Consider the following 15,000-nt stretch of genomic DNA (forward strand, 5'->3'; position numbering starts at 1 on the left):
ATGCTCCTCCATCATCTCAGCGATGCTCCTCCATCATCTCAGCGATGCTCCTCCAACTTCTCAGCGATGCTCCTCCATCATCTCAGCTGCTCTGAAGGCTCTGGAACACTTTGGGCTGAGGATGCTCACTCATGTTGGCAGGTCCCTCAGTGGTGGTGGTGCTGATCCTCATGGATGATCTGCTGGAGCAGCTAAACACTCACCGAATCCCTCTGGACAGCAAAGATGGAGGATCTCCTTGATGTGATGGAAGAGAACTTCTCTTAAATCTGAATCTGATACTGGCCACATGTCAAGGCTGGACTCAGACGGCTTATTGATCTAACGAGTTGATGAACAAGTCACCTTCAGAGTGGAAGAGCAGCAACCTAAACAGGTGTAGATGTTTGGTTGGGGGCTGCTGGAGAGGCTGGAGATCATCTGTTCTGTTCCTCAGGCAGAACCCAGCAGGTCCTGCACCAGGAAGAGACCCACTTTATTGCACTCTCATTTCTGATTAGCAGAGAGGATTATGGGGGATTTTCAGTCATTTCCTGTCCCTCTGCGCATCTGTTCATTGGGCTAATATATTTATTCTCTTTAACACACACACACACACGCGCACACACACTTCAGTTCATCCTCTTTGTCTGCAGATGAGCTAATGGACATGAAGGAGCAGAGCTCCCCCCCCCCTCTCCCTCTCCCCCCCCCTCTCCCCCCCTCTCCCTCTCTCCCCCTCTCCTCTACCTCCCTCTCCCCCCCCCTCCCTCCCTCCCTCTCTCCCCCCTCTCCTCTCCCCCCCTCCCTCCACCTCCCCTCTCCCCCCCTCCCTCCCTCCCCCCCCCCCCTTACGTCATTCCCTGTGTTCTGAGCAGCACGTTGATGTGCTTCTGCCCCCCTGTGGTGGTTTGATAGTATTACAGGTCATGTGCCTGAGCTTGAGCCACCTTTTCCGTGCACGCTCAGGTGTGGCTGAGGTCAGTCACTAATGCAGCCGCGTGAGTCTGTGGATTCTGGGGCCATTACACACGGCAGCTGTGCAGCAGCAGCGTGTAACAGCGCCCCCTGTCGGCCGCTCAGCGTATGACAGATAAACCAAGCTCACTTTGACCTGATGAAGCTTTTGTGTTTGTGTGTTTCAGAAGGAGCTGAGCCTTCCTAGAAGAGGCAGTTTGTAAGTATCATCACTCTGTCTTCTCTGCAGCCTGGTTTGCTCTGGTTTGCCGTCCTGCAGTGACCCACACACAGCTGAGTCTTCAGGAAGCTTCTGAAGAGAATTCAGCACATCTTACAAATGAATGGCCGTTTTTATTTCAACAGTGAATTTTATGATCAGATTGTTGCTCTTTTTTGGTTGCGAAAACAACACGCAGCTCCGGTGAGTTGCGTATCTGGTTCCCCACACAGACCTTCCAGTAAAGGGTTAAGTGTGTGTGTCACGTAGAACAGCTGAACATCCTGGTGTGGAAAGTCTGGACCTATTTATATCAGTGTGGCTGCTCCTGGAAAACTTGTATATGACACAGAGGTCAGGGGTCAGCAGGTACTTATACCAAGGAGAGCAGTGTTGTTGAGTGTTTGTCTACGCTGCAGTATTTGGAGATGTGTGTTTTTTGTTGTGTCATATTTATATATGCCAAATGAGGGCTTTAGCAGAAAGAAGGATCAATGTCATATAGAATTGATTATTGTGCAGCAGCAGAGGGCAGCACTTTGAACACTAGAGGACAATCCTTTCACTTCAAATCTACAAGAGCAACAGCATCTCACACAAGGCTGGAACCTGTGTGAGAACAACACACTGGTTCAGAAGGTTCAGAAGGTTCAGAAGGTTCAGAAGGTTCAGAAGGTTCAGAAGGTTGGAAATGCAGGATTCCTGCCGTGGTTTGGCTTTGGCCAGGCTGTAGCTTCATTGTGTGGGTGTGTGTGAATTATCACCTGGGCTGTGTCCTAACCCCCCTGTACCCTACATAGGCTGTGTCCTAACCCCCCCTGTACCCTACATAGGCTGTGTCCTAACCCCCCTGTACCCTACATAGGCTGTGTCCTAACCCCCCTGTACCCTACATAGGCTGTGTCCTAACCCCCCCTGTACCCTACATAGGCTGTGTCCTAACCCCCCCTGTACCCTACATAGGCTGTGTCCTAACCCCCCCTGTACCCTACATAGGCTGTGTCCTAACCCCCCCTGTACCCTACATAGGCTGTGTCCTAACCCCCCCTGTACCCTACATAGGCTGTGTCCCATCAGCCTTTACGGTATCACGTGATAATCTGTCAGTGGCAGGTAAACGAGGAGAGATGACGTACAACTGTATGTATTATTATGTTATTATTATTATATTATTATATGCTATTTGTTTCACATATCTTACTAGAGTGTAAAATTCTTTCACTTTAGCGGAACATTGCTGCCTCCATTTTAAATATGTTTTTGCCTTTATTTATTTATTATTTATATTTAATATTTTAATCTATTATTAGTGCGCTACGTAGTTCACTCATCCATGTCCCCATGTAGTGAGTAGTGACCAGGGAACGAGGGTGTGGAGTCGGACACAGCCCTGGTGTCCCACCTGCATTTAGCCCATCAAACCCCCCTGGCCAACCTTCAGGTTTCTGAGAATCGGACAGCTGCACTTCCTGTTTGTCCCGATAAAGTCAGGAAAACGAGCGCTGGCGTGATGATCCATGAGACGCTGAAGCCAGTTTCCATTTTAGGCTTTGATTTCTGACTGGTCATCTTCATCTTCATCATCTTCTCACACAGCAAAACACTAAAGATAATCAGATGATAAATGGACCCACTGCTCTATTGTTTAAGGTCTCGTGCTTTATAGCAGGCGCAACATCATATTCAGCATGAAAATAATTATAAATGCTTGTACAATATTAAAAGTCACTGTCTCCTCCCCCTGTGTGGATGTCTCCTCCCCTTTGTCACTGTCTCCTCCCCCTGTGTGGATGTCTCCTCCCCTTTGTCACTGTCTCCTCCCCCTGTGTGGATGTCTCCTCCCCTTTGTCACTGTCTCCTCCCCCGTGTGGTTGTCTCCTCCCCCGTGTGGTTGTCTCCTCCCCCGTGTGGTTGTCTCCTCCCTCTGTGTGGTTGTCTCCTCCCCTTTGTCACTGTCTCCTCCCCCTGTGTGTTGTCTCCCCCCCTGTGTGATTGTCTCCTCCCCCTGTGGGATTGTCTCCTCCCCCTGTGGGATTGTCTCCTCCCCCTGCGTGTTGTCTCCTCCCCTTTGTCACTGTCTCCTCCCCCTGTGTGGTTGTCTCCTCCCCTTTGTCACTGTCTCCTCCCCCTGTGTGGTTGTCTCCTCCCCTTTGTCACTGTCTCCTCCCCCTGTGGGATTGTCTCCTCCCCTTTGTCACTGTCTCCTCCCCCTGTGGGATTGTCTCCTCCCCTTTGTCACTGTCTCCTCCCCCTGTGTGGTTGTCTCCTCCCCTGTCCCCATCAGAGGAGCAGAGGGGGATTATCAGAGCAGACTGTACCCAGGGACTGAGCTCTGTTCCTGGGGGTGAGCAGAGCTCAGAGCTATTCCATCTGGAGGTTCAGCTGCTGGAACCTTTTGTCTTTTCTCTGTGATAGAACAAAGTTTATTCAGGAGTTTCTTCAGAAGACGAACTCATGGAGACACCGTGTGTGTGTGCGTTAGTTTGTGACTCAGCAAGCCCAAACTGGTGAAGGAAAACTTTAGCCCAGATTCTTCACATAGCTGTGATAACACGCACACACACACACACACACACACACACACACACACACACAGAGCAGAAGACTCAGCGTTGGACTCAGGGAGAGGTGATCGTGTGTTTGATGGAGCTGTTACAGTCCAGTGGATTATTATAGATTACAGTTGAGGCTTTTGTCCTGGAACACAAGATGAAGAGGAGGAAGGAGCGAGCAGGAGCAACACACCTTCATCTGCAGTAAGAGAGACTGGGTCTCATCTTATCTGAGCTGAAACCTGTTTTAGGTGGATTTGTTTCCTCAGCAAGACGGTCAATGCTAACGCAGTCATGCTAGCAGCTGTTAGCTTGATATGAAGATTAATGTGAATAATTGCTTTAGTTTTAGTGGTCAAAGGTCACAGTGAGTTTATTGGAGAACATCTTGTGTCCTGTCATCATAAGATGCAGAACTGCTGAGCAGACCGGCCTGAAAGTGGCTTTAGTGGCCGCTAGGTGGCGCCAGGGCGCAGAGGCAGCTGCATCATTTAAAGGTGCAGATTAAGTGCAGCTAATTACAGAAATGTAGACAACTTTAATTAGAAATATAGACAACTTTAAACTTCAGAGGACAGACGCCAGTGCTACGTTAGCATGTTTCACTGGTCTCAAACACGTCCTGTTGTGATAGAATAGTGCAACAGCTCGTCAGCAGTACACGTGTGTGTTAGTTGTCATGTGACGCACACACACACACTCAGACACGCTCAGACTCAGACTCAGACACACACACGCACAGACTCAGACACACGCACAAACTCAGACACACACACACGCACAGACTCAGACACACACACACGCACAGACTCAGACACACGCACAGACTCAGACACACACACACGCACAGACTCAGACACACACACACGCACAGACTCAGACACACACACGCACAGACTCAGACACACGCACAGACTCAGACACACGCACAGACTCAGACACACACACACGCACAGACTCAGACACACACACACGCACAGACTCAGACACACACACAGACTCAGACACACACACACAGACTCAGACACACACACAGACTCAGACACACGCACAGACTCAGACACACACACACACAGACTCAGACACACACACACACACAGACTCAGACACACACACACACAGACTCAGACACACACACACACACAGACTCAGACACACACGCACAGACTCAGACACACGCACAGACTCAGACGCACGCACAGACTCAGACACACACACACAGACTCAGACACACACACAGACTCAGACACACGCACAGACTCAGACGCACAGACTCAGACACACACACACACAGACTCAGACACACACACACACACAGACTCAGACACACACGCACAGACTCAGACACACACGCACAGACTCAGACACACACACAGACTCAGACACACACACACACAGACTCAGACACACACACAGACTCAGACACACACACACACAGACTCAGACACACACGCACACAGACTCAGACACACACACAGACTCAGACACACACACAGACTCACACACACACACAGACTCAGACACACACACACAGACTCAGACACACACACAGACTCAGACACACACACACACAGACTCAGACACACACACACAGACTCAGACACACACACAGACTCAGACACACACACAGACTCACACACACACACACACAGACTCAGACACACACACAGACTCACACACAGACTCAGACACACACACACAGACTCAGACACACACACAGACTCAGACACACACACACACAGACTCAGACACACACACAGACTCAGACACACACACACACAGACTCAGACACACACGCACACAGACTCAGACACACACACAGACTCAGACACACACACAGACTCACACACACACACAGACTCAGACACACACACACAGACTCAGACACACACACAGACTCACACACACACACAGACTCAGACACACACACACAGACTCAGACACACAGACTCAGACACACGCACACAGACTCAGACACACACACACACTCTGTTGACAGTCTACTCTTCCTCCCTTTATGCACCGCCCCCCCCCCCCCCCACTACCTGGACAGAATCTGGTCACCAGCTCAGCTGCGTTGCCACAGCAACAGCAGCCTCCTCCAACATCTGCTGTCCCCCACCTCCTTGGCTCCGCCCCCCTCCATCAGCCTCTCCTCCTCCTCACCCCCCCTCTGCCTTCCTGTCGGCCCTTCATCAGCCCCTGTTCAACAGCGAGGAAACCCCTTTTTCTGGAGGTAAGCGTCCCGCCACCTCCGACCGCTGCTCAGATTGATCCTCCATCGTCGAGAGTACGTTGTTGTCTCTGTGCCCTGGATGTGGAGCCGGTCCAGGTCCAGGTCCAGGAGTCTTGTTGGGGGTCTGTTGGGGCCCCTTTAAATACACCTTTATTAGGCGTCTATTAGCGCTGCCTCCTCTGATGAAGAGCAGACGGAGGGGGCGGAGCCAGATGAAGAGCAGAGGGAAGGGGCGGAGCCAGAGTCCACAGCGCAGCCTCGCTCGCTCGCTCGCTCTCTCTCCTGTCTGTCTTCCACTGGCGTCCTCAGCTGCGCCGCTGAGTCCCTGTGATAGTGGCGTGTTCTTGATGGCGGCGTGTTCTTGATGGCGGCGTGTTCTTGATGGCGGCGTGTTCTTGATGGCGGCGTGTTCTTGATGGCGGCGTGTTTGCGTTAGCATGTCTGACACCTGGACGGTTCTCTCCAATTTCTGCCTGCCAGACAGAAGCATGCTGCGGCGTTCCAAGAGGTAGGCGTCTCCGTCCTGTTCCACGGATCGTCCCGTCCTCCTTATCCTCTTCCTCCTCTTCCTCCTCTTCATCACAGCGTGAAGATGAAGGTGGAATCTCTCTGTATCCATCTGAGTGTTTGTGGGTGATGCTGCTGCTGCTGCTGTCCTTCCCTCAGCTGACCTCTCCTCCTGCTCCTCCTCCTGCTCCCCCCCTTCCCTGCTCCCCCTGCTCCTCCTCCTGCTCCTCTCCTCCTCCTGCTCCCCCCCTTCCCTGCTCCTCCTGCTCCCCCCCTTCCCTGCTCCCCCTGCTCCTCCTCCTGCTCCCCCCCCTTCCCTGCTCCCCCTGCTCCTCCTCCTGCTCCTCTCCTCCTCCTGCTCCCCCCCTTCCCTGCTCCTCCTGCTCCCCCCCCTTCCCTGCTCCCCCTGCTCCTCCTCCTGCTCCTCTCCTCCTCCTCCTGCTCCCCCCCCTTCCCTGCTCCCCCTGCTCCTCCTCCTGCTCCTCCTCCTCCTCCTGCTCCCCCTCCTCCTGCTCCTCCCCTCCTTCTCCTGCTCCCCCTGCTCCTCCCCCCTTCTTCCCTGCTCCTCCTCCTCCTGCTCCTCCTCCTGCTCCCCCCCCCTTTCCCTGCTCCTCCTGCTCCTCCCCTCCTCCTCCTGCTCCCCTTGCTCCTCCCCCCTTCTTCCCTGCTCCTCCTGCTCCTCCTGCTCCCCCCCCCTTTCCCTGCTCCTCCTGCTCCTCCTCGTCCGGTGGGTCCAGGTTAGTGGACCACTTAGGTCTCTGTCCACCGTTCATCGTGTAGCTTCGTCTCTCTGGTCTGACTGGTTTCAACAACAAGTATAATAATAACTATAACAACAACAATAACTATAATAACAATGACAACAACTATAACGACAATAACTATAATAACAATGACAACAACTATAATAACAACGACAACAACTATAATAACGACAACAACTATAATAACGACAACAACTATAACAACAACAACAACTATAATAACGACAATAACTAATAACAACGACAACAACTATAATAACAACGACAACAACTATAATAACAACAACTATAACGACAGTAACTATAATAACGACAACAACTATAATAACGACAATAACTATAATAACGACAACAACTATAATAACAACGACAACAACTATAATAACGACAATAGCCATAATAACAATGACAACAACTATAATAACAACAACAACTATAACAACGACAACAACTATAATAACAACAACAACTATAACAACGACAATAACTATAATAACAACAACTATAACAACGACAATAACTATAATAACGACAACATCTATAATAACAACGACAACAACTATAATAACAACGACAACAACTATAACAACGACAATAACTATAATAACGACAACTATAACAATGACAATAACTATAATAACGACAACATCTATAATAACGACAACAACTATAATAACGACAATAACTATAACAACAACAACGACAACAACTATAACAACGACAACAACTATAATAACAACGACAATAACTATAATAACAATGACAATAACTATAATAACAACGACAACTATAACGACAATGACTATAATAACGACAACAACTATAATAACGACAATAACTATAATAACAACGACAACAACTATAATAACAACGACAATAACTATAATAACAATGACAACTATAATGACAATGACTATAATAACGACAACAACTATAATAACGACAATAACTATAATAACAACGACAACAACTATAATAACAACGACAACTATAACAATGACAATAACTATAATAACGACAACATCTATAATAACAACGACAATAACTATAATAACGACAATAATAACGACACTACTACTACTTCTACTACTACTACTACTACTACTACTACTACTACTACTACTAATAATAATAATAATAGCGTTAGGGTTAGTCCAGAAGATCTGACACAGAGGTGTGTGTGTGTGTGGTGTGTGTGTGTGTGTGGACCACTTGGTGCTACTGCTGATGCTGCAACTCCTAGCAGATGGTGTCTCACACACACACTCACACACTCACACACTGGATGTAACATGTATATTAAACAGGTAAATATTCAGAGTGTGTGTTGATGAAGCCGTTAATCATCAGAATGAGGTCCGGCTGTTGTGAAAGGCTGATGACATCATCAACGTCATCATGAACCCTCCTCTTGTGTCATGTGACTAAAGCGGCGCCTCTGCTGAGGTCTGCTGTGTCCCACCAGGGCTTCCGTAGTCAGAGCTGCGCAGGTGTGTGTGGGTCACTAGCGGCTGACGCCAGATACAGGACGTGTCCATCCGGGCCCTCCGGGGTCAGGAGCTGGTCTGGGAACGGTGATGTGATTGTGGCTCTTTTGTGTCTTCAGCTGTCGCACGAGCAACAGGAAGAGTCTGATTGTGACGTCCAGCACCTCCCCCACCCTGCCACGGCCACACTCACCTCTGCACGGACACACAGGTAACACACGGTGGACACAGGCGTGCTAAAGGGCTGGGATCTCATCCTGGATTTAGTCATCCACAGCTTCCCTCTTAGATGAATAATGGATGGAAGAGCTGGACTCAGGAAGTGAGCTGATGCCTCCTTCCTGCTGTGGCAGCTGCTGTGTTGCCATGGTGACCTAGTGTCCCATTAATTACACGCTGTTATTAACTGGGTGGTTGAGTCACGGCTGTTTGGGAGCTTTTCCATCGTTCGACCTTGAGTCCAGCCGACATCGTTTCTCCATCAGGTGCCGTTAGCGTCCCCGTGGGTCACTCTCTCCCACAGCCTGATCGGTCTGGGGGTTAATAAATGTCTGGTAATAAATGTGTAATAATCCCTCTCATCCATCCAACACCTCCCTCACTTCCTCCTGCACCCCCCTCAGAAAAGGGGGGGGGTGACGGCTGTGTGTTCTAAAGAGCTTCCTAACTTTGGAACAATGATCCCAGTCTGATATTAGCACGTCTGTGGAGCTGCAGCGTGTCGAGGAAGTAGGTCACCGTTCTCCAGTCGACTCGTGGGTGTGTGTGTGTGTGTGTGTGTGTGTGTGTGTGTGTGTGTGTGTGTGTGTGTGAGTGAGAGAGAGAGAGAGAGAGAGGAGAAACCTCAAAGATCATCCTGGGTTTTCATTCCTGCTCCTCTTCATGGAAGATCTTTAGTCCTCAAAATGCCAAAAACTCCTCATCATGATCTGGTTCCAGCAGATGAGGGTTAGTAACCAGTAACCAGCTGTTTAGCTCTATCATGCTGGAGGCTAGCTGATGAAGGCACTTAGCTTAGCTGAGCTAGCCCACGCTAGCTCACTCTCATCATTGTTCCAGTGGTTCCAGCAGTGCTCTCCTCACCTGCTCAGGTGAGTTTCCACCTGACTTGGCCGATGTAACCTGTTGGTTTCCCTCACAGGCACCAGCCCTCTGGACAGCCCTCGCAACTTCTCCCCCAACGCCGCCGCCCACTTCTCTTTTGTTCCAGCACGCAGGTGAGCCACACGCTGGTGTTCAGGTGCGTGTTGAGTTCAGGTGCGTGTTGTGTTCAGGTGCGTGTTGTGTTCAGGTGCGTGTTGTGTTCAGGTGCGTGTTGTGTTCAGGTGTGTGTTGTGTTCAGGTGCGTGTTGTGTTCAGGTGTGTGTTGAGTTCAGGTGTGTGTTGAGTTCAGGTGCGTGTTGAGTTCAGGTGTGTGTTGTGTTCAGGTGCGTGTTGTGTTCAGGTGCGTGTTGTGTTCAGGTGCGTGTTGTGTTCAGGTGTGTGTTGTGTTCAGGTGTGTGTTGTGTTCAGGTGCGTGTTGATGAGGAAGATGATGAGGAGGAGGAAGATGAGGAAGATGACTAATAGGATGAGGAAGATGAGGAAGATGATGAGGAAGAGGATGAGGAAGAGGATGAGGAAGATGATTAGGATGAGGAAGAGGAGGATGAGGAAGGTGATGAGGAAGATGATGAGGAAGATGATGAGGAAGAGGAAGATGGCTGCTCACTGCTTAATAAAACTCACTCCGATAGAGTGAGTGTGAGTGCGTCACAGATTTTTAATCCAAGATTAAAAAGGATATTAATTTAAACGTTGGTCATGCTGCCATCTCTTTTTTAAGCTGATAATGTTTCCATGGTAACGCTGGCGAGAGCTGCTGCTCAGACAGGAGCACAGTGACACCGTGTGGCCGAGGCCGGTACAACAGGCCATTCACGCGCTGCAGTTTTAAACGTCAGAATTGAGTCCTGTTGCCATGGCATCAAGACTGATGACACTTTTAGGTCACAGCTTGATGTTGTTGTGTTGTCATAGCTACAAACTGAGCAACATCAGAGAGAAACAGGTTTTACCATCAACACTCCTCACTGCTGTTCAGGACAGACTTAAAACACTCGTCTTGACTTCACCTGGGCCAGAATATTACATGTGTGTGTGTGAGTGTGTGTGAGTGTGTGTGAGTGTGTGTGAGTGTGTGTGTGTGCGTGTGAGTGTGTGTGTGTGCGTGTGTGTGTGTGTGAGAGAGAGAGAGACCAGATCTAAACAAAGCTCCTCTTTTGTCTCCCCACAGTCATGGACACAGCAGGGCTGACAGGTAACCTTCTGCCTTTGACCTTTGACCTTCCTCACTGTTGTGTGTGGCTGGCCCCGCCCACAACCCCTGGCAGGGTCTGACCACGGTTCAGGCCTGTAGTCTGTCCAGGTTTACACTTTTAATTTAAGGAATTTAACTGGCAACTTCAGCTTGAATCAGCTTTTTTTCCAACTTGTTGTCAGTATTTTTCTCCTCCGTTGTCGTCAGAACAGGAAAGTGTGTTTGTGTAGTTTGATGTCCACAGTAATCCAGCTGTGTTGGTGGAACATCTGGGTTAGACTGATGTTCTGAGCCCCCATCAGCCTGTTCTCTTGAATATCTGCTGAATGCTGCATGTCCTTCATCTTGTGTTTGTCCCTCAGGACGGATGGTCGACGCTGGTCTCTGGCTTCCCTGCCTTCCTCTGGGTACGGCACCAACACCCCCAGCTCCACCGTCTCGGTAAATGTCTCACTGTTGCCTCCTCCTGAGATGCTGCTGCTGCTGCTGCTGCTGTAGCTGCTGCTGCTGCTGTAGCTGCTGCTGCCGCTGCTGCTGCTGCTGCTGCTGCTGCTGCTGCTGCTGCTGCTGCTACTGCTGCTGCTGCTGCTGCTGCTGCTGCTACTGCTGCTGCTGCTGTAGCTGCTGTTGCTGCTGCTGCTGCTGCTGCTGCTGCTGCTGCTGCTACTGCTGCTGCTGCTACTGCTACTGCTGCTGTAGCTGCTGTTGCTGCTGCTGCTGCTGCTGCTGCTGTAGCTGCTGCTGCCGCTGCTGCTGCTGCTGCTGCTGCTGCTGCTACTGCTGCTGCTGCTGCTGCTGCTGCTGCTACTGCTGCTGCTGCTGTAGCTGCTGCTGCTGCTGCTGCTGCTACTGCTACTGCTGCTGTAGCTGCTGTTGCTGCTGCTGCTGCTGCTGTAGCTGCTGCTGCTGCTGCTGCTGCTACTGCTGCTGTAGCTGCTGTTGCTGCTGCTGCTGCTGCTGTAGCTGCTGCTGCTGCTGCTGCTGCTGTTGCTGCTGTAGCTGCTGCTGCTGCTGTAGCTGCTGCTGCTGCTGCTGCTGCTCTGCTGCTGCTGTAGCTGCTGCTGCTGCTGCTGTTGCTGCTGCTGCTGTAGCTGCTGCTGCTGCTGCTGCTGCTCTGCTGCTGCTGTAGCTGCTGCTGCTGTAGCTGCTACTGCTGCTGCTGCTGCTGCTGCTCTGCTGCTGCTGTAGCTGCTGCTGCTGCTGCTGTAGCTGCTGCTGCTGTAGCTGCTGCTGCTGCTACTGCTGCTGCTGCTGCTCTGCTGCTGCTGTAGCTGCTGCTGCTGCTGCTCTGCTGCTGCTGTAGCTGCTGCTGCTGCTCTGCTGCTGCTGTAGCTGCTGCTGCTGCTCTGCTGCTGCTGTAGCTGCTGCTGCTGTAGCTGCTGCTGTAGCTGCTGCTGCTGCTGTAGCTGCTGCTGCTGTAGCTGCTGCTGTAGCTGCTGCTGTAGCTGCTGCTGCTGTAGCTGCTGCTGTAGCTGCTGCTGTAGCTGCTGCTGCTGCTGTAGCTGCTGCTGCAGCTGTAGCTGCTGCTGTAGCTGCTGCTGCTGCTGTAGCTGCTGCTGTAGCTGCTGCTGTAGCTGCTGCTGCTGCTGTAGCTGCTGCTGCTGCTGTAGCTGCTGCTGCTGCTGTAGCTGCTGCTGCTGCTGTAGCTGCTGCTGCTGTAGCTGCTGCTGCTGCTGCTGTAGCTGCTGCTGTAGCTGCTGCTGTAGCTGCTGCTGTAGCTGCTGCTGTAGCTGCTGCTGCTGCTGTAGCTGTAGCTGCTGCTGCTGCTGTAGCTGCTGCTGTAGCTGCTGCTGCTGCTGTAGCTGCTGCTGTAGCTGCTGCTGCTGTAGCTGCTGCTGTAGCTGCTGCTGCTGCTGTAGCTGTAGCTGCTGCTGCTGCTGTAGCTGCTGCTGTAGCTGCTGCTGCTGTAGCTGCTGCTGCTGCTGTAGCTGCTGCTGCTGTAGCTGCTGCTGCTGTAGCACCTTATTAGATGGAGATGTGGATGTTTGTGCCAAGTTGAAAAATGAACTCTGAACACAAACGGAGGGTTACAATATCTTAAAGTCTGGCTAAAATACCAAAACGCATGATTTAATCCAGGTTTATGCCTCTCGTGTGACTCAGAAGAACCCAAACAGGCCTGAATGTTGAGCAAATGCCGGTCAGGCAGCAGAGTCATCCACCTGGTCAGGAGGAGAACGCCTGCTCCTGCCCCCCCGCTCCTCCTGCTCCTCCTGCTCCTCCTGCTCCCCACGCTGTAGCTCCAGTGCTGGTTGTAATTGTGCTCCCTCTGTGCTCCTCCTCTCACAGTCCTCCTGTTCATCTCAGGAGAAGCTGCATCAGCTGCCCTTCCAGCCGACACCGGACGAGCTGCACTTCCTGACCAAGCACTTCAGCTCCGAGAGCATCACAGACGAGGAGGGACGGCGCTCGCCCGCCATGAGACCGCGCTCCCGCAGCCTCAGGTAGGAGACGGGCACCGGTCACACCCGCCGGAGGAGGTGAGCTGAGGTGGTGCTGCTCCTCAGGGAGGCATCGCAGCTTCAGTATCCCGTCTATGCTCACTTCCTGTTCCAGGTCCCAGAGAGGACCTCAGGGGTCTGACCCTAGCCCTAACCCTGACCCTACAGACGCGTTTATGGTTCTGCCTTGGCTGTAAGAGCTGGAGTTGAACCAGCAACCTGCAGATCACTGGGCTGAGCTGCTATAAAGGGTTGACAAAATTAAAGGTGTGTTTGTGTTCACACGTGTTGTGTTCACACATGTTTGTGAGTACGGCGGCTCTTTGTGTGACGTCAGGCCACAGAGACCAGGAGGCTACTGGGAGCACTGGTCTAAACTGGTCTGAGCTTCCACTGGTGGTCTGCAGCCGTGCGCAGCTGAAGCACACGTGACGCCCACGTCCACACGCATGAGCTCTGGTTGGTTTACCCGCCACAGCAGGACCAGAATTACACTGGGAAACTGTAGAGCAGAACAGCAGTGAGACTCTCCCCTGAACACAGTCGCTGGAGGTTTCAGGAGGTGAGAACTGTTGACATTAGAGCCCCGAATCTCATTACATGGGGCTCCTGCAGCCCACACACACACACACACACACACACACTCACACACACACACACACACACACACACACACACACACACACACACACACACACACACACACCTCATACAGGCTCTGTCACGCTCAATTGGGCCTCTTATTTCCCAAGTCACCCACCTCAGTTGTGAAGCACCAATGTTATTTTTCTGACACACACGCACACACACACACACTCTCACGCACACACACACACACTCTCACACACACACACACGCACACACACACACACGCCACCCGAGTGTCTGTCCAGTCTGATTTACTTCGGTCTCTCTCCCCAATGAGCTGTTTTGCATTTTGAGTGTTTTGGGGTGACTAAAGGATGAAAACACACCTCGTTCCTGCTCAGCTCCTTAAATTCTCTCCTCCCTCCTGTTAATTCTCTCCTCCCTCCTGTTAATTCTCTCCTTCCTCATGTTAATTCTCTCCTCCCTCATGTTAATTCTCTCCTCCCTCATGTTAATTCTCTCCTCCCTCCTGTTAATTCTCTCCTCCCTCATGTTAATTCTCTCCTCCCTCATGTTAATTCTCTCCTCCCTCCTGTTAATTCTCTCCTCCCTCCTGGAGGGAGGGGAGAGGGAGGGAAGAGGAGAGGAGGGGAGGAGGAGGAGGAGAGAGGGAGGGAAGGAAGGAAGAGGAGAGGAAGGGAGGATGGGAGGAGGAGAGGGAGAGGAGGAGAGGAAGAGGAGAGGGAGGGGAGAGGAGGGGAGAGGAGAGGGAGGGGAGAGGAGAGGGAGGGACGAGGAGAGGGAGGGAAGAGGAGGGGAGAGGAGAGGGAGAGGAGAGGAGATGAGAGGGAGGGAAGAGGAGAGGAGATGAGAGGGAGGGAAGAGGAGAGGGAGGGAAGAGGAGAGGAGAGGGAGAGGAGAGGGGAGGAGAGGGAGGGAAGAGGAGAGGGAAGAGGAGGGGAGAGGAGAT

General features: G+C 51.5%; 1 protein-coding gene across 8 annotated transcripts in view; it reads left to right on the plus strand.

Moving 5' to 3' along the window:
- Positions 1-15,000, plus strand: part of mast2 (microtubule associated serine/threonine kinase 2) — a 48,980-nt gene that overhangs the window by 17,202 nt on the left and 16,778 nt on the right. For 5 of the 8 annotated variants that reach the window (XM_029828084.1, XM_029828082.1, XM_029828080.1 and 2 more), the window contains 6 exons: positions 1,125-1,156; positions 8,822-8,913; positions 9,844-9,919; positions 10,978-11,001; positions 11,364-11,442; positions 13,291-13,445. In XM_029828084.1, the coding sequence (XP_029683944.1) occupies positions 1,125-1,156; positions 8,822-8,913; positions 9,844-9,919; positions 10,978-11,001; positions 11,364-11,442; positions 13,291-13,445 (458 nt within the window). Of the gene's footprint in view, positions 1-1,124; positions 1,157-3,754; positions 3,913-5,761; positions 5,945-6,250; positions 6,453-8,821; positions 8,914-9,843; positions 9,920-10,977; positions 11,002-11,363; positions 11,443-13,290; positions 13,446-15,000 lie in introns of those variants that run through there. The other 3 variants (XM_029828085.1, XM_029828083.1, XM_029828087.1) reach the window with 3 other exon arrangements.

The sequence above is a fragment of the Takifugu rubripes genome, chromosome 20, assembly GCF_901000725.2.
Source record: "Takifugu rubripes chromosome 20, fTakRub1.2, whole genome shotgun sequence".
Classification (NCBI taxonomy): domain Eukaryota; kingdom Metazoa; phylum Chordata; class Actinopteri; order Tetraodontiformes; family Tetraodontidae; genus Takifugu; species Takifugu rubripes.